This window comes from Arachis hypogaea, chromosome 15 (genome assembly GCF_003086295.3).
Source record: "Arachis hypogaea cultivar Tifrunner chromosome 15, arahy.Tifrunner.gnm2.J5K5, whole genome shotgun sequence".
Lineage (NCBI taxonomy): Eukaryota > Viridiplantae > Streptophyta > Magnoliopsida > Fabales > Fabaceae > Arachis > Arachis hypogaea.
In genome coordinates this window covers 151,771,524-151,792,277 of record NC_092050.1, presented here as the reverse complement: position 1 = coordinate 151,792,277, position 20,754 = coordinate 151,771,524, and the positions used below count along the sequence as shown (strand labels likewise).

General features: G+C 30.2%; 1 protein-coding gene across 8 annotated transcripts; it reads left to right on the top strand.

Moving 5' to 3' along the window:
• Window positions 1-7,793: 7,793 nt before the first annotated feature.
• On the top strand, window positions 7,794-20,439 carry LOC112751374 (lupeol synthase). 8 transcript variants are annotated; one of them, XM_025800485.3, is made up of 19 exons: window positions 7,794-8,027; window positions 9,078-9,298; window positions 11,054-11,239; window positions 11,469-11,558; window positions 12,334-12,531; window positions 13,041-13,125; window positions 13,207-13,373; window positions 14,299-14,487; window positions 14,598-14,711; window positions 15,471-15,590; window positions 16,296-16,418; window positions 16,554-16,652; window positions 18,131-18,187; window positions 18,481-18,527; window positions 18,628-18,771; window positions 18,985-19,162; window positions 19,576-19,656; window positions 19,882-19,965; window positions 20,059-20,439. In XM_025800485.3, the coding sequence occupies exons 2-19, from the start codon at window positions 9,104-9,106 to the stop codon at window positions 20,170-20,172; spliced, it is 2,271 nt and encodes a 756-aa protein (XP_025656270.1). In that variant the 5' UTR covers window positions 7,794-8,027; window positions 9,078-9,103; the 3' UTR covers window positions 20,173-20,439. The 8 variants fall into 8 exon arrangements, 6 of the variants coding, with proteins under 6 accessions (XP_025656270.1, XP_072073351.1, XP_029148458.1 ...); XR_011872553.1 differs by having other exon boundaries at window positions 7,803-8,027; window positions 9,103-9,298; window positions 19,576-19,792; XM_029292625.2 differs by having other exon boundaries at window positions 7,805-8,027; window positions 9,103-9,298.
• The last annotated feature ends 315 nt before the right edge of the window (window positions 20,440-20,754 follow it).

The following is a 20,754-nucleotide window of genomic DNA, read 5'->3' as shown; positions in this document are numbered from 1 at the left end:
GAAGTTATAGGAACCTTTATATTATGTTCCACGAGTGGATTTTACTTGAATTTATTAGAGACATTTTATGTACCGTCATTTAGACGAAATTTGGTTTCTGTTTCTCGTTTGGACAAATCAGATTATTTTTGTTCGTTCGGAGACAATAAAGTCAGTCTCTTCTATAATTCAAATAATATGTGCTCTGATCATTTGGTGGATAATCTATATAGGCTTGATTTAAATTCCTATAATAATGAAATACTGCAAACGGGTACAAAACAAAAATTAAATGAGAATTCGGCATCATTATGGCACAAACACCTAGGTCACATCTCTAAACAGAGAATTCAGAGGCTCGTGTCGGATGGAATTCTTGGACCCCTAAATTTGGCAGACTTTGAAGTATGTATTGAGTGCATAAAGGAAAAAACGATAAACGAAAGGAAATTAGGTGCCGAGAGAGCTAAAGATGTCTTAAAACTGATACATACCGATATATGTGGCCCATTCCTTACTGTCTCTTGGAATGGACAATGGTACTTTATTACGTTCGTAGATGATTACTCTCATTACGAGTATCTATATTTAATTCATGAAAAGTCCCAAGTCTTGGATGTTTTCAAGTCTTTCAAAAGCTGAAGTTGAACTTCAACTTGAAAAGAAAATTAAAGATGTCAAATCTGATCGTGGTGGTGAATACTACGGAAGATATGACGGTTCAGGTGAACAACGTCCCGGACCTTTTACTCTTTTCCTATAGGAGTGTGGTATTGTTCCACAATACACCATGTCAGGCAAATCTAGCATGAATGGTGTTGTAGAGCGAAGGAACCGAACTCTTAAGGACATGGTGAGAAGTATGATTAGTCATTCTTCCTTGCCTGAATTACTCTGGGGAGAAGGCTTAAAGACCGCAGTGTACATCCTTAATAGGGTGCCAAGCAAAGCAGTTAACAAAATCCCATATGAAATTTGGACTGGGAAAAGACCCAGTATAAAGCATTTGCATATTTGGGGATGTCCAGCTGAGGCGCGACCTTATAGGCCGCATGAAAGAAAATTGGACTCAAGGACAATTAGTTGATACTTTGTTGGTTACGCTGAGCGCTCACGGGGGTACAAGTTTTACAATCCTGCATCAAGGCCTATTTTTGAAATGGGAAATGCGAGATTTTTTGAGAATGTTGAGTTTGGGGGGAAGGAAATATTAGGAATGTTGCTTTTGATGAGGATTCTGTAACTGACAATGATCAGATCCTTGTGCCTATTGTTGTTCAATATACAGTTATAGTACAAGAGCAAAATGAGAATCCTACTGTAGATCCAGTTGCAGTACAAGAGAACAGTGAGAATATTGTTGTTACTTGAGATATTGCTACAGTACAAGAAAATGATGAGAACCCTCCTCAACCCCAACCCATACAGCAAACTCAACAACCTCAAGAAGTGCCATTAAGGAGATCCATAAGAGAAAGGAGAAGTGTAATTTCGGATGAATATGTTGTCTATCTCCAAGAACATGAGGATGGCATTGGTTTGACAGAAAATGACCCAATCAATTTTCTTCAAGACATGCAAAGTTCTAACTCTGAAAAGTGGATCGATGCCATGAAAGAAGAGATGAAGTTTATGAAAGACAATGACGTTTGGGATCTCGTAGAATTACCTGAGGGTGTGAAACCAATTGGTTGTAAATAGATATTTAAAACCAAAAGGGATTCTAAGGGTAATATGGAGAGATATAAAGCTCGTCTAGTCGCTAAAAGCTTTACTAAAAAAGAAGGCATAGACTATAAAGGGACTTTCTCTCCAGTATCATCAAAAGACTCTTTTAGAACCATAATGGCACTAGTAGCTCATTTTGACTTGGAGCTACATCAGATGGATGTAAAGACAGCGTTTCTCAATGGTGACATTGATAAAACGATGTATATGGTACAACCAGAAAATTTTGTATCAGGTGATTCAAAATCTATGGTTTGTAAGTTAAAGAAATCCATCTATGGTCTCAAACAAGCTTCCCGTCAATGGTATCACAAGTTTCATCAAGTCATTACCTCATACGGTTTTGAGGTGAATATCATAGATGAGTGTGTATACCGCAAGTTCAGTGGGAGTAAATATATCTTTTTGGTCTTATATGTTGATGACATTCTACTTGCCAGCAACGATATAGGCTTATTGCATGAAACTAAGAAATTTCTATCGAACAAATTCGAAATAAAAAATCTTGGTGATGCCTCTTTTGTATTAGGAATCGAGATACTAAAAGATCGTTCTCAAGGTATTCTTGGATTATCACAAAATAACTATATCGAAAAGATTTTAAGTATATATGGCATGGAAAATTGTAGACCAATGGACACACCCGTAGCTAAAGGAGACAAGTTCAGTCTCAAACAATGCCCTAAAAATGATCTTGAGAAGACAACAATGCATGATAAACCTTATGCATCAGCACTAGAGAATTTAATGTATGCTCAAGTCTGCACACATTCTGATATATCATTTATAGTGAGAGTGTTGGGTAGATACTTGAGCAATCCAGGCATAGATCATTGGATAGCTGTTAAACGCGTAATGCGTTATCTAAAGAGAACAAAGGATTACATGCTTATTTATCGGAGATCAGAAATTTTGAAGATCATTGGGTACTCTGATTCCGATTTCATGGCATATGGTTGCGAAACTTTGTCACTGAGCTTCGTATTGTAGATGACATTGAAAGGTCATTAAAGATATTCTGTGACAACAAGTCAGCAGTATTATACTCCAACAACAATAAGAGCTTGACAAAATTGAAGCATATAGATATCAAATTCTTAGTTGTCAAGGAGAAAATTCAAGAAAAACAGATTTTCATAGAACATATAGGAACAGAGTATATGCTAGCAGAACCATTAACTAAGGGATTGATCCCTAAAATCTTTCATGAGCACACTGCTCGGATGGGTGTCAATAGTTGTGATGCCTTGGTTTAGTGGGAGTTTATGTTATATGTCCTATGACAGATATTGAGTTATTTTTCTGCAGAATTAAGTTGATGGTTTATTTCATGTTATATGAAATGTTCATTTTACAATATTTGTATTGTGTTTGATCTCAATAAAGTTTTAAAGTTGGACCAGCCGGAAATAGACATGCATGAGATTACTTGGCATGTAATTTCCATATTATTCATCCAAATTTGATCTATGTCGTTGAGTATATTAGGATGGTGATTGGCGTGGTTTAGTCACGGCATTTAATGTGATTAAAGCTGCGGTAGTTCCATATCTAATATATGAGACGGACCAGATTGTTAAAGTAATGAGAGAAATAGCATTCAGATGCGCGCATAAAGTTTATAAGATGTGATTATATCAAGAAAGAATATATGTATAGCCCAAGTGGGAGATTGTTAGGAAATTTATTTAATTTTCTAATTTATTTGTGGGCAATACATATATTAATTCGGAAAAGCTCTACATACAAACGATTAGGGCTTGTAAGCATTACAAGTCAATTAACCCCTAACCCCCCAAAACACGCTGCAAGTGCTACGTCCCTTACACGCGCTATATATCTTCTTCTTTCCAAATTTGCTCGTTCTTCTTCTCGCGCGTCTTCCCCTACTTTTTCAATCGTTCTTTTCTCCTCCTTCCTCACTGGTTTGTTCTTCGTCATTGACGTTAGTTCCTCTCTCTGTAACTCCAGCTTTGTTTTCTTTTCGATTTTTTGGTTTCTAAAATCAAAGTTTGAACTCGTTTTGAAGATAATGGATGATCCAACCTCAGGATGTGAGGAATTAAATTACGAGAGAAGTGCGAGAAGCGTGGGTGTGCTTAAAGACTTATTTGATAGGAATTGAAATAATTTTCTGCTGAATTTTGGTCTTGTGGACAACAAGTGGCTTTCAGGTAATGTTTGTTTAAAATCTGCAATAGAGGTGTAAATTTAATTTTTTTCGGGTGTATTTATAGTCTGTGTTTGGGTGTATTCTGCAGATCTCTATGAAGACCGTCATATATGGATTCCAATCTATCTGGATCACCACTTCTGGACAGGGATGAGAAGCACACAAAGGAGCGAGAGCGATTTACATATGATTACTCTGAATTTTGTTGCAGTTATTTGTATAGCATTGTGTAGCTGAATAATTCGTGAACATTGACTGTGAAACTAACGCGTGAACATAAATCTGTAGATTGAATCTAATGTATTAGTTTTGATTAATTATCTGCAATTTATAGCAGACGCTCGGGTGTAGATCAGACTTTTTGGGTGTATTTTTGGGGGAGGTGTGGGTGTATTTACAGTTTATGGCTTTTTTTGTTATTTTAGTTGAGTTGTTGTCGTTCGGGTGTATTAGATCAGACATGATTGGGTGTATTTTTTGTTTTTGACATGGTGTATTCTGCAACCTCTCTCTGTTGATGACCAGTTTGTTAAATTTTATTGAAAAGGATGTGAGGAATTACATTACGAGAGAAGTGCGAGAAGCGTGGGTGTGCTTAAAGACTTATTTGATAGGAATTGGAATGATTTTCTGCTGAATTTTGGTCTTGTGGACAACAAGTGGCTTTCAGGTAATGTTTGTTTAAAATCTGCAGTAGAGGTGTAAATTTAATTTTTTTCGGGTGTATTTATAGTCTGTGTTTGGGTGTATTTTGCAGATCTCTATGAAGACCGCCATATATGGATTCCAATCTATCTGCATCACCACTTCTGGACAGGGATGAGAAGCACACAAAGGAGCGAGAGCGATTTACATATGATTACTCTGAATTTTGTTGCAGTTATTTGTATAGCATTGTGTAACTGAATAATTCGTGAGCATTGACTGTGAAACTAACGCGTGAACATAAATCTGTGGATTGAATCTAATGTATTAGTTTTGATTAATTATCTGCAATTTATAGCAGATGCTCGGGTGTAGATCAGACTTTTTTGGGTGTATTTTTGGGGGAGGTGTGGGTGTATTTACAGTTTATGGCTTTTTTTGTTATTTTAGTTGAGTTGTTGTCGTTCGGGTGTATTAGATCAGACATGATTGGGTGTATTTTTTGTTTTTGACATGGTGTATTCTGCAGCCTCTCTCTGTTGATGACCAGTTTGTTAAATTTTATTGAAAAGGATGTGAGGAATTACATTACGAGAGAAGTGCGAGAAGCGTAGGTGTGCTTAAAGACTTATTTGATAAGAATTGGAATGATTTTCTGCTGAATTTTGGTCTTGTGGACAACAAGTGGCTTTCAGGTAATGTTTGTTTAAAATCTGCAGCAGAGGTGTAAATTTAATTTTTTTTTCGGGTGTATTTATAGTCTGTGTTTGGGTGTATTCTGCAGATCTCTATGAAGACCGTCATAGATAGATTCCAATCTATCTGGATCACCACTTCTGGGCAGGGATGAGAAGCACACAAAGGAGCGAGAGCATGCATTCTTTTGGGTGTAAAAGCAGTGCTCTTTTGGGTGTATTTCTGAATTTTCTTGTATTTCACATTTTACATATATATACATATATATACTTCAGAATCTTGTTTTTATGTTATAAAATACTGTTTGTTTTTTTTACAACGGTTTAAGGGTTTTAGGTATTAGGGTTTAGGGTTTTATGGTTTACGGTTTAGGTTTTAGGGTTTACAGGTTAGGGGTTAAGGTTTAGGTTTTAAGTGTTTAGGGTTTAGGGTTTTAAGGATAAAGTATCAGGGAGATAGATTTTTTGGTGTATATTCAACTTTCTTTGGGTGTAAAAAATAGCAGGTTATGGGTGTATATTTGGTTTGATGTTTTCCTTCATATTATAGTACCTGTAATTCATACATTTTGAATACAGCAGAGAGAGTTTAATTATTGAAAGAAATTTTACAATAAACTGGATTATAATTAGAAAATTTTTACAGCATGTGTTCAATTTGTTACAGGACTATATAACATTTACATTAATCAGTGTCAATATCCTTAGAATCTATCTGACAATTTGGTGATGCACCCTTAGCGGCGGGATGTGCATCAGGCCACCAAATCCCAAATTCCTAACAATTGTTTTCTTCTCCTCGCTCATGTTTCTGAATTTCTCACTTAACAAATGTGTTGCACACTTAAGGTCTTTGATTTGCTGTAAACAAAGTAAAATTATAGTCAGATATATTTCTATTATATAAAACTGATTTCATCTAAGACATATATTTGTTCTTACATTTTTTTCAGCTTGGTTTCTGCCTGCCATTTTTTCTGAAATTGAAAATACACCCATAGATATCAGTAAGATACACCCATAGATATGAGTCAGATACACCCATAGATATCAGTCAGATATCACTCAAACATGGATTAATATACAAGGTCAAGCAACATTACAAGGTCAAGCAATATACACCCATGGACAAGCAAATATTAGAACAGTTGCAATTGTTGACTATATTACAGTATATCGGTTCAGAAATATACACCCAACAAATTATGCTATATACACCCAACAAAATACTCAATATACACCCACCAAATCACGCAATATACTCCCAAAAATCAGTTACCAGAAGAACTAGAACAACAAGAACAGTAACACCTAGAACAACTAAGAAGAACAGAATAACCTAGAAGCAAGAATAACAATAAAACCTAGAACAAGTAGAACATTAAAAACTGTAAAATGAGACCTAGAACAAGAAGAACAGTAAAACCTAGAAGAACGTAGAAGAATAGTAAAACCTAGTTCTTCATTTTCGAAATGTGGAAAATATACAATATGAGTAAAATAGTAACGTAACGTACCTTGAGTATTATAACTTCGTTTTTTCTGGAGATTGTTGATCGAGAGTTCTATGTTGTGTTGATGGAGAGTTCTAATCTTCGCGACGAGTCCTATCTCTGCAGTTTGGAATGTTGCTCGAAAACGGACGGTTTGTGTTTTCTTCGAAGGGCTTGGAGAAGTGGAAGAGTGCGCCATTAAGGAGCGCTATTTTGCGAAGAGCAACCGTTGAGTGGGGCGCGTGTAATTTACGTTCCATTCAAAGAGAGATGAGTGCGCGTGTTTAATGAAGTGTGGGCTGGAAACTTGTAAAACTTGTAGGGCCTCTTTGCTTGTATGTGTAGCAGGCCCCATATTAATTATAATCACAAATTATGCTATTTCAAATTAAATGACTTATATAATGATGATCTCATTATTTTAAATGCTAATTGAATAAATCATTATTACTTTTGATTTGGAATTAAATGAGAATAAAACCAGATATTATCTTTTGTTCCTTAGATAATTATCTTTTTGGATTTTAGATATATTATCTTTTGGGCTTTAGATACTATTTTATTTGGGCTTTAGGGTTTAATGGGTGTCATGCTCAAATATAAATAGACCTTCAGGTTTCGGTTCCCAATATACCAAAGCTGCCTTTGTTGCTCTTTCCCCATCAAAAGAGTTACAGTTCAGCCACCTAGAAATACAGAAGGCTTTGGTTGAGGAAGATCGAAAAAACCACAGATCCAAATTCTTTGATTAATTTCTGACTCTTATGAGTAAAGGTACGCTTCCGCATTATGTTATATTTTTTGTGATTCAACATAGATGATATGAGTTATCAACAAACAATACATAAATAATAATATATCATGCATCTAACGTGAGATAAAAATTAAATCGTTATTTTATATTCAGATGTAAATATAAAATAATGATTTTTAATAAAAAATAAAATTTATTTTATATTTTAATGTAAATTTATCTTTTTTAAAATGTACATTTAGATGTAATTATTAAAAATTTCTCTATCTATTTCATTTTTGAACACCTTTTTAACTCTCTTCCTCCGATAATAGTGTTTAGAAAATATAATTAAGTACTAAGAAGAGTAGACTACTAGTCTTAACTTGAAAAGTTTATCTATTTGTTTCCCTTAATTTAAAGAAATCTACACCGTTCAAACCCTATAAATCAAGCAATCAAAAATATCAAAGTGTTCTACGTGATATATAAGGTATGATACTGACTCCCAATTGTTCCAACTCTGTGCAGGTGTTTCTTCTGAATCTGTCAAACCTCTTCATCTCTTTCTATTATTTGAGGTACTTTTTCATCCCTAGAGTTTCAATTCTTACTGTTGTTTTGTGCATCTCCATTTCGTTCATTCTTCTATGTAAATCTCTCATATTTATTTAACATTTATACATCAACCTAGTTATTAATTTTGTTGTCAAAGTTCCACCTTCTCTCATCTCTCTATATTTTCTTTGTACTAAAATCTATGTATAATTGTGTTAGGATGGTAATTATTCATTTGACTGAGTTTATCGGTTTAAATTTTTGAAAAAAAAAAAACTCATGACAAATTGCATACATAATATATAAGATTAACTCTTTTAATTTTGGTTATTGAAAATGTGTATTATTTTTATTTTTAGTATTTTTTATTTTTAAAAATTTATTTAAAGTAAGTGAAAATAATAAAATAAATAATCTAAATAATGATTTTACACTTTTCTTCATATACACATATTTCTTAAAATATAAAATAATAAAAATAAAAAATTTCAAACCAAACATACATATTCCAAAAATAAATAATTAGCAGTGATTAATAATTATAAATACTTATTATTTGAATTGAAATTGAATAGGTCTAAATTAACTTTAAGTGGATGATTCAACAAATATTGAATCGAATAAATTCTAATAAGATATTTCGAATTAAAATTAAATGAGCCTAACTGAATTCTAAAAATTAACTCATAAAGTAAGTAATAACTACGTTTGTAAATTCTCTAAAAATTTTATTTTTAAGAGATCTAAGATTTATAATACTTACCTACATATACAGGAATTTATACCTCTTAATTAAACACCCAACTACTAATTGTACGGATGTTATATGTTAGAATGATATAATCACACGTATTCATATGTCTTTAGCTGTTTTTGTTTTTGAGCATTAATTATTTTCTCGGTGTTCTGTCTAATTTTAATTGAAGGCTCTTTTTTTCTCCTGGTACATATATGTTTAGCTTCATTCTTTAATTTCATTTATAGATATTACATGAAATCTTGAATAATAATAATATAACATTTTTCTTCGTAGTTTTGATGAGTTAATGTTTGAGTGTATTTAAATTCACCAGTGACATAATAATCGTTAGATTTAAGCATGTGGAAGCTGAAGATAGCTGAAGATGGAGAATATTTGATTTCTGGGAACAATTTCATTGGACGTGAACATTGGGAGTTTGATCCAAATGCAGGAACTGAAGAAGAACGTGCTGAAGTTGAAAGATTGCGCCAAAAATTCACCAACAATCGATTCTCCGTTAAACAAAGTTCTGACCTCTTAATGAGACTCCAGGTATGTTAATTAATTATGAAATTTTTTTAATTAAAAAACTAATGATATAATTTTAAATAATATGTAATTGATTTTGATCCACCGTTTACAAATCAAACCAGAAATCCAACTATGCATTATGCATATGGAAGTTTGACTAACGTATAAGCACCTTTTTTTTTTTTTTTACTTTTTTGGGTAAGAGCATCCTTATTTCATTGAAGTAGTCTAAGAGTATATTTGGATATTACTGTATTATTCTAGTTAAAAATTATTTTTTGTTTAGAAGTATGTTTTTTTTTTGTTTGAATAATCTAATTTAATAAAAGTAAAATCACAAAAAAATAAAACTATTTTTTTTTTTGAGAAGTTGTATATAAATTTTTAAAAAATTATATTTTTCATAACTTTAAAAGGATATTCAAAAATAAAATAAAAGGATATTTTGACATTATATTTGAACATTCTTTTTATAATAATTATAACGGCTTAAACCTGTAAACAGGCAAACAAGTTCACATAACCTCCATATTTTAAATAGACACAGCCTATATATCTTTAATTATTGGTCTCTTTAAAATCTCAAGATTTTTTTTTAAAAAAAAGGGCAATATAATAAAATTTTCTGTGGAAGAAAAGACCATTCACTCAAAACAGATTAAGAAAGAACAACATACCAAATTAAACAAGGCACAATCATCCCCTCCAAAATAGAAATCATCATTAAAGAACTCACCAAGAAATTCCAACAACTATTCCAAATTTAAGAAAGAATTTTATATATCTAAATGTAACAACTTTTTACTTTAAAAATAATAATAATATTTTTTCCTTATTTTCTGAAAAGAAACCTTCTTGATGAAACTCAAATAGAGAAACCCTATCGCATTATGTGACAATTTTAGAGTGCTAAATTGTATATTTTAAAAGTTTAAAATACTTTAGTCAAACTTTAATAAATAGATTATACTATACGTACATATTTTTTCTTATTTAAAAAGTAGAATATTTAAAGTACACACGAGATACATCGGATATAAAGAAAATGCTTAGTTAAAAGTTAAAACACGTTGAATTATTATTCAGGAATGAATGAGTGGATGATGACAGATTATTAAATTTATTAGTAATAGGTTTTTGTGTCTATATAAAGCAGAACCTATCAGGCTATCCCATTAATGATGATGCATACTTTCCAAATACTCGTACTTTTATTTTTCAATTATAAGTTGTTGTGTGGTTGTTGAGTGGAATAATCTTATTAATTAATGCTTGACACAAATACGTGAATAACATTACTGATGAGTATCTATTTAGAATAATGATATATAACTAATACAAAAATTTATTATTTTTTGTTAATACTTGACGACTAATATTTTATATTCTAAGTATTAAATTTTAAATACTAAATATTAATAATATAAAAATAAAATATTAATTAAATATTTACTAACATTAATAAAAAGTATTAATGGCATATATTTTTTATCAAAAATATTATTTATACACTAAAATTAACTACTAAAATAATTATTATATATTTTTAAATAAATATATAAAATTTAATTTTAGTAGCTGATTTCTCATGTATATATTTATTGGGTAATGCTAGGTAGACAAAAAAAAAAATAGCCAAAACTTGTTTTATTTAGAATTCATTAATTATCGCAATAATTAATGAATGTTAAATAAGGTAAATTATGGCTGTTTTTGGTTGATTTTCTTTACTTACCAAACATTTTCGATATTTATTCATGTGCATTTAATTCTCAGCTGAAAAAGGAGAACCAATGTGGACCAATACCAGAAGCAGTGAAAGTGGGAGAAGAAGAGAAGATAAGAAAAGAAGCATTGCTTGCAACAATGAGAAGATCTCTCACTTTCTATTCTTCTATTCAAGCACATGATGGTCATTGGCCTGCTGACTTTGCTGGCCCTTTGTTTTTCATTCAGCCTTTGGTGAGTTTCAACTTTTATCTTATATAATTTATTTTTAATATATGTGTAATATTAGTGAGTAGTAATATTAATAATTGATTTTAGTATATACTTAATATGAATATATATAATAACTAATTAAATAGATGATAAAAATATTTAATATATGGACACTGTAAGTAATAATAATATCGATCACTTTCTTTTCTTTTGGTTTTACAATTTAGATATTGTGTGGTGTGTTTCGCAGGTAATTGAACTGTATGTTACGGGATCACTTGATGTTATTTTAGGTGCTGAGCATAAGAGGGAAATTATTCGATATTTATATAATCATCAGGTAGCCATAAAAATTATTATTATCTCTCATTTCTCAAGGATTCTGCATATGCAAACAGAACTTCAAGGCTAGCTTCAAAGTAGTGTTACTTATGAATATAATTTTCAATAAACAATACATTAATAAAAATAATATACTACCATATAACAATTAGAGAAAAGGACAAATAGGTCCTTAACCTTTTGTTCCGCAGACATTTTCGTCCCTAACCATTAAAAAATACTTTTAAGTTCCTCACCTTCACAAAACTTGGACGGATCAGTCCCTTCGTCCAAATGTCTCCATCAGGGACTGATCCTAAATGCCTCTGTCAGGGACTGATCCGTCCAAGTTTTATGAAGGTCAGGGACTTAAAAGTATTTTTCAATGGTCAGGGACGAATATATCCGTGAAACAAAAGGTCAGGATCTATTTGTTATTTTCTCTAACAATTAAACCGTTTAACTAACTAACTTGGTTTTGTGATAATTACTTATTAATTTACTAGTTCGTTAAAATAAGTGTTAGGAGATTCGAATTCTGCTTTGTGTATGTAGTAATCTGTTGGCTGACGACAAACCTTTAAATAAAATTTTGATCCGCAACGAATTAGTTCTTAACCTGATTGTATTAGACAACCAAGACTTCTATTTTTTTTTATTTATTTCTTGACCCAACTTGTGAGAAGAGTATAGTAAACATGTTACATTCTGCTTCTACACAAGCTAAGGCCTTGTTGAACAGTGTTAACTTCTGTTATTTGGTTGGAATTTTTCCATGATAATGAATGAGACAGAACAAAGATGGTGGTTGGGGGTTCCATATAGAGGGACACAGCACAATGTTTGGATCAGCATTGAGTTACATTGCATTAAGAATACTTGGAGAAGAACTTGAAGATAATCAAAACATGCCAATGGCCAGAGCCAGAAAATGGATTCTTGACCATGGTGGCTTAGTAGCTGTTCCATCATGGGGAAAGTTCTGGGTCTCGGTAATTAAGTACATCAATTATGTTATTAGTATCTTTGATTTATATTTTTATTGAGCATCACTAAATTATTATAATTACATAGTTTCTGTTTATATGATATATTCATAAATTAATGTATTAAGATACACTATATATATAACTCTTTTTATTTATGAATATACATATAAAAATAAAAATGAAACCTATTATAGGTCAAATAAAATAATTTTCTGTTATATTTAATCCTTTTATAATTGCTAGAGTTTCTTAATTGATATTGTGCATCCAAATAAACAAGTGTATGTCCAAATTAAACATGATTTATATATCTTCATAATATAAATAGTCATTCTCTAATAATTTTCCTAATCTCTAAATTCAAAAAGAAAATACGTGAGTTTTTTTTAAGATATTGAATGCATTTAAATAGTTTCTTGTTTAGAATTTTAAAAATAATAAATATGATTAAGAACAATTTTAGGAGGTTTGATCATTATTATTAAGATGAAAATATATTATTTTATCTAAAGGTACTTGGAGTTTATGAGTGGTCAGGGTGCAATCCACTTCCACCGGAGCTATGGCTTCTACCTAGATCCACCCCTTTTCATCCAGGTTCATAATCATTTTCAATTTCTTTAAGGAACCATTTAATTATATAATTTCTTAATCTTGTCCTTATTAAACAAATGGCAGGAAAGATCATGCCCTATTGTCGGTTGGTTTATATGGCGATGTCATATGTTTATGGAAAGAAATTTGTGGGTCCTATCACCGGCTTAGTCAGATCTTTAAGAAAGGAGATGTACAATGAGCCATATCATGAAATCAACTGGAACAATGCTCGAAACAATGTTGCTAAGGTTAAGGCAATCTTTATATTCATTAACAAAATTGCTATTTGTATATTGAAAGAGTTATACTATTAGTACACTAAAATTAGCTACTAAAGTTAGTCATTAGTATAAAATATATATTAGAATATAACTACACATTAAAAATAAAGTAAACCACACATAAATTTATACACAAATACATTGGTGGCTAATTTTAGTGGCTGATTTTAGTGTGCAAATAGTATTTTCCATATTAAAATCAGCCACTAAAATCAGCCACTAATGTATTTGTATATAAATACATGTATGGTTTAATTTATTTTCAATATATATTTATATTTTAACATATATTTTATATTGGTGGCTGATTTTAGTATACACATAATATAATTCTTTATTAATCCCCTCAAATGAGAAAAAGATATTCTGAGAAAATAAGCATCTAATCATCATTATATTTAATATAAAATAATTATTTATACAAATTTATATGAAGATGCGAAAAATATATATTTTTTTTCCAGTTCCCATAACTGATGATTGAAAAAGTTTAGGAAATTAACTAACATTTAGCAATTTTAGAGTTCAGGTTTATGATGTAAAATTTATAGTTAAAGATTTATGATTTAGAATCTAAAATTTAAAATATGATAATGCTACAGAATTAACATAATTTATTATTTTTTATCAATAATTAATTAATAATATTTAAAAATATCAATTAAAAATATGAAGTTGGACTACTGTTGACTAAAAGTACTGATAAATATAAATTAAAATTGCTAATTCTTAAATTTTTTTTAAATAAACAAAAGAAAAATTTCAACATTATTCTAACTAATTTTTTAAATGCCAGATTTGATCTAGTAGTAAAAGATACATAAGTGAGACAACTCATGATAAGTTTAAATAATCTGAAATAATAATTACTGAAACGGCTATTCAATTTCAGGAAGATCTCTATTATCCGCACCCTATAATGCAAGATATCTTATGGGAATTTCTTTATCACATTGGGGAGCCTTTGTTGAAGTGCTGGCCATTTACTAAGCTTAGAGAAAAGGCACTACACAGCTCAATTAATTATGTATATTATGATAGTGAGAATACAAATTACCTTTCATTTGGAGTTGTAGACAAGGTATATATAAATAATTAGATTAAATTAGTCGTTACTAAATCATTGAATTTGTTTATATTTTGATCCATAGGCACATTTACTTATTATTCATTACGAATTGGAAATGGAAGGTTTTGTGTATGATGGCATGTTGGGTTGATGATCCCAACTCAAAGGCATATAAACATCATTTAGCTCGTGTTCCTGATTATTTTTGGATTGCTGAAGATGGTTTGAAAATTCAGGTTTGCATTTTTTTTTTCTTAATATCTTAGAATTTAATTTTGATGTATTGTCAGTGTAAAACTATTTTACACGTGCGTTTTACACGTGCATCCAATCATATAATATCATATTAGCAAAAGTAATAATTACCTTTTATATTAATCATGTGAATGGTTATCTAAGAAATCGGTTGTGATTACACGATTATATATAATATTTTACACTGTCAGTTGTCTGGAACATTTGGCTGGAACGGAATAGCAGAATATTCCAAAACTCTGAGACAGGTGTTGAGGGTATCAAGAATAAGTCGTTTTTGAGTTACAGAAAATGGCGTGGTGTTGATCCGTTTGGTTGTTGATGGCAATGCCGGAGATGATATCGGATTATATTATGTTCGTTCTGTATTTATTGTCTTGTTTACTTTTGTATTGTTCCTCATGCTCCACGTTAGTGTGTTGAGCTCCCTTTCTTCGAAAAAAAATATTTTACACTGTCAGTGCATCAGAATTAAACTCTTATATCAAATTAATAAAATTATTTCTTTCATGCATAAAAAAGAAAATTCCAAAAATTTAATTTGGTGATTTCATGGTATGAATAATTGAGCTATTACTTTAGAGTGATCTAAATATATAACTAACTAATTTCTTAGAGTTTGATTGACACATGTAATGAATTGGTCTATTTAATATTTATGAATATATAGTAGTATTATTTTGATTATTAATTAGTACTAATTACTGTAACTTTTGGTTTATTGATGAATTTGAATGAAGGGTGTTGGTGCTCAAGCCTGGAATGCAAATTTTGCTATACAGGCAATTCTTGCTTGCAATATGAACGAAGAGTATGGACCTACACTTAAGAAAGCACATGATTTTATAAAGGCATCCCAGGTAGTAATTAATTATTAATAATATGTGATTTCAATTTTTTATATTGTTATAACGACGACAATGAAATTAACTGTTAAAACATTAAACCTAAATATCTTATTATAGACCACTCTCACTATGCTAAAAAGTATTTTTGCGATGACTTGTTTATTGTTTAGTGTAAAATTTTTTGCAACGATTAAAACTATAGTCAATTTGAGCATCACTAGTGCACTTAGTAAAGGGTTTAGACAACTGCGGGTAAAAGTGATGCTAAGTAATTTGCGATGGTTTTTGATGTATTGAACCATTGCTAATTTGTAATATTTATTGAAGTATTTTTTATATTTTGCAACAGTTTGAAATCGTCGCTAAAATACTAATTTATGTTATAATTTTTTGCTATAGGACAATTTTAAATTATTACGATATTTTCATACAACTTTTAAAATTTTAAATTCTTGTTAATATTAGTCTCCATCAGTTGCTTAGTTAACAAAGTTGACGGAAAATTGGCCTAGACCATTATAACTAACACACAATAAGTCCTAACCTGACATGATAAATAATAAAAAAAATGTTTCAATCAATTTGCTTCAAAGATCAATGGAAAGGATTATATAAATATCTAAACATAGATAATGGAAAGGATTATACTTATATTTTTGAAGCAATGCTAATTAGTAATTAGTGTGAAATGAGAGTTGAATATTATTTATCTTTAAGGTTCGTGAAAACCCAAGTGGAGACTACATGGCAATGTTTAGACAAACTTCAAAAGGAGCATGGACCATTTCCATGGCAGATCAAGGTTTGACCGTCTCTGATTGCACAGCCGAGGGATTAAAGGTTTCCCTATATCTCTTGGTTTCTACTTCTAATTTTAAATAACTGTTTAATTTTCAAAACAAAAATTGGTCTAAAATAGATATCCATTATTTAGATTTTTTTTTTTTTTGAAAGTTTGACAACATTAATTTGTAGGTTACACTCCTATTGTCAAAAATGCCAACAAATCTTGTTGGGGAAGCCATGGAGACAGAGAGATTCTATGATGCTGTTAATGTAGTTCTCTCTCTCCAGGTATTTCTTTCTAATAATTTAGATCCTCATTAATAGTGTTCTTGAAGAAATAAAGAACAGAGATAAGCCAGGTTCTGTCGCTTTGATATCATGTCATGATACTACTTCTTCGAAAAACTTAAGTTAATAGGAAGAGATACATGAATAGTTATATCTCTAATATCTATGAACGAATCTTAGAAAATGCAGAAAGTTAGCATAGAAACGAAGAGAATTTGTGCAATCTGTATTGAGAATTCAGAATTAATTGGTGAATTACAGTGAGTTAGCTTTAATTTGCATGAGTGAAGGGCCAAATATATAAGCCTTAGGCACTCAAGAAATGATACAAGAATTTGCATTGATTAATTCAACACTGTAATGCAGTCAAAATTAACTTAACAGACTCTTTTCCAATTTTAGCATAAATAACTCTAACTGAAAACTAACCAAAAGACTAAAACAGACTCAACTAGTATTACACATAGCTAGGCTTCTAAACTCTTCTTCTGTTCTTGATCTATTAATGGTAGTTTGTTTGTTGCATCGCCAAAAAATCAATTTAGTGCCAAGAAAATATGAATAGGATCTTACAAACAACAAATGAGAGATCAGAACTTGTGATGGTGATATACTATAAAGCATCTACTCATATCAATATAAAATAGGATCTTCAGAATTTTCTGAACCTACATAGAGTAATTAAAGAGATCTAATCATAAGAGTTGGCATATGAACTGCACCACTCATAAAAACACTAATGATAACTAATTTATGGCTACAAATCACAAAATCTATTAGTCCCATGACACTTTCATAAAAAGATAAATGTAGGTGTGTATTTTCACAAAAGAAAATGTGTCAAATTTAATACTTTTAAAATCAATTTTTTTTTAAATTGAACTGAGTTTCAAAAACCGTTCACATAGAGCTTGTTTTAAACCATACAAATTCTTATTTAATTTACAAACCAATTTCCAGAACCTTAAATAAAATCAAAAGGTTATTCTATAAAAATAATTTAACGAAAGTCCCCGTCCAAAAAACTATTATTGAAATCAAGTTACTTAATCAACCAACCTTTAAATAAGGCTATTGACAAAAAATTTTAACTGTGGTAGGCTGTATAACAAGGCTAAAAACTTGTTGGAAATCGATTCCCTCGTATTGATGGAATCCCTTGGCAATTACATGAACATGTAATAAGTAAATGGAGCTTTATTGTTGTTTAGATGCATATATAGATCCCATACTAAAATCAATATATAATTAACAAGGTCTAAGTAAAATTTTTATACCATTAAATTCCCAATTTTGAGTTTTATAGTTATTAGATGCACATGTATATATCTTATGGTAATGTTAGAGAGACAAAAAAAATTCAGAACTTATTTTATTTCGTATTCATTATTATTGCAAATTTTGATTGTTTTTGACTAATTTATTTTGATTATTAAACATTTTTGATATCTTATATGTTATATCCCATTTTAATACAGAGCAGTAGCGGCGGATTCTCAGCTTGGGAATCTCGAAGAGCCTATAATTGGCTAGAGGTATGATATATCAAAGAAACTATTTATTTAAAAAATTTAAGTTAATAAAATAAATTGTTTATATTTTTTTTATTAATTTTTAGAATGAATAATTTTATAACATTAAAAATTTTATTATTAAAAAATTAGAATTTGATTATTGTTGATTCTAAATTAATAAAAACATATAAAATAAATAAAAAAAGAAAAAAATTATATACAATAACTCTACAAAGCCAATGTGAAATTTTTATTACACATGCATATATTATTTTTGTTCCCGTTTCTAAAAAAATTTGATTTGTCACGGACAGAAATTCAATCCAACAGAGTTTTTTGAGGACTGCCTCACTGAGAAGGAGTAAGATATATATTTCGTATTTTTCAACTGCTATTGCATCATGCTGAACGGTTAATTTTGCCACTTAATTAATTGTGTTCCATATGGTGAAATATAATAGTTATGTGGAGTGCACATCATCGGCAGTGCAAGCCCTGGTTCTATTTAAAAAGCTATATCCGAATCATAGAAGAAAGGAAATAGATAATTGTATTTCCAAAGCAATCCAATACATTGAAGACACACAAAATCCTGATGGCTCATGGTAATTAACTACTAGACTATGTTTTATGTGTCGTCCTTCTTGTTTTGTTGTCCTCAGATTTTAACAAAATAAAAAATTAGATAAAGAGCTACTTTACCTTGTGCAAAATTACACCCTATTCTATGTTTACTTTGCAATTATTGTAGCTAGGTTTTACTAACTTACACATATATAATTACAATTGATGAGAGGCACTTATGTATATATATATAGGTATGGTTGTTGGGGGGTTTGCTATACATATGGCACATGGTTTGCTGTAGAGGCACTAAAAACCGTTGGAAAGAACTACCATAACTGTCCTTCATTGCGCAAAGCATGTCAATTTTTGTTGTCAAAACAACTTCCTAATGGTGGTTGGGGTGAAAGTTACTTGTCAAGCCAAAACAAGGTAACACATGTAATTATCCATTTTACAATTATTTGATGAAACTTGTGATTTGTGTTTGTCTTTGATGGCAATATCGAAAAAGATGAACTACAAATTAAAAAATGAGGAATGCTAAGGGGCCAGCAATTTTTGTGATTTGTAGCCATCAAATAGCCATCAATGATGGTTTTAATGGTGTGAAATTGGTGTGAGATTTCATCCAATGACTCACTTTCCTTTGCTGGTTACATGTTGGCCAAAATTTAACAAAGTTGCTGCCCCTAAACTTTTCCTTAAAGGATATTATTTCTCTCATGTTTTGGATCAAGTCTATACGAATGATCTAAAAAAAACATACATGCACACATCAAAGTTATTGTATACTCAAGGTATTTTGCTACTTTTTATTTTTTATTTTTATTTTTGTCAAATAGGTGTATACAAATCTAGAAGACAACCGTGCAAATATAATTCAAACATCATGGGCTTTATTATCTCTAATTGCCGCAGGACAGGTAATAAGTAGGCAAATATAAATTTTTCCATTACATATTTTAATTACATATTTTAAGTTCTTGAGTCTTTTGGATAGAGATCCTACAAATTGCAATGGTCTTGTCAAGGTGGAAAAATTGAAGTACACTAGCTAAAGTAATTACCAAATACAATCGTTCTTTATTTATGTAATTATAGTACACGCTACTGGGCTAATTATTAAAATTTTTATGAATAAAATAAAGGCTGAGATAGATGCTACGCCCATACACCGTGGAATGAAGGTACTAATCAATTCACAAATGGAAGATGGAGACTTTCCAGAACAGGTAATATAATTCTTCATAATAATACCTAATGGATTTAGTAATTATATATGTTTCACTAATGTACATTTTTTTTATTACTCTAAAAAAATACAGGATATTGTAGGAGTATATTTTAGGAACTGTGCCTTGACCTATGCATCGTATCGAAACATATTTCCTATATGGGCTCTGGGAGAGTATCGCCACAGAGTTTTAAACGATCCATGAATTAAGAAGATGATCAAATGCATCAACTCATCACCTTCATCAAAAGTTCTTCGTTGTTCTTCATTTTCATCAACAATATAATATGCTTTTTTCTATTCTCTACAGCATGAAAAGTTGAAAACTATACATGTATATGTTGTTCAACCAAGAGTCCAAAACTCAATCATACAATCCAAAATAACGATACAATAATGGGTTTTTCCCAATTCTATGTAATATTATATGAACAATGTTGTATGGTGAATAAAATTTATTATTTTTTATCAATATTTATCTAACAGTCTAAATTTTAAACAATAAATTAAATTTAAAATTTTAAATCTTAAATTTTAATAATATAAGAATAAAATATTGATGACCAAGTATTGACTAATATGATAAAGATATTAACTTTCTAACATTTCTCATATTGTAATTATGTCTCAGAGAATATAAACATATAATACTATGTAATATAAGATAGTAATATAAGGAGTTTAAATAATAAATAATGCTCATAAAAGCTTATTGCTTTCACCTCCAAGTAACTATTATTATTATATGAAAATCAAAGTGCCTTTGTCTCGGATAGACTAATTACAG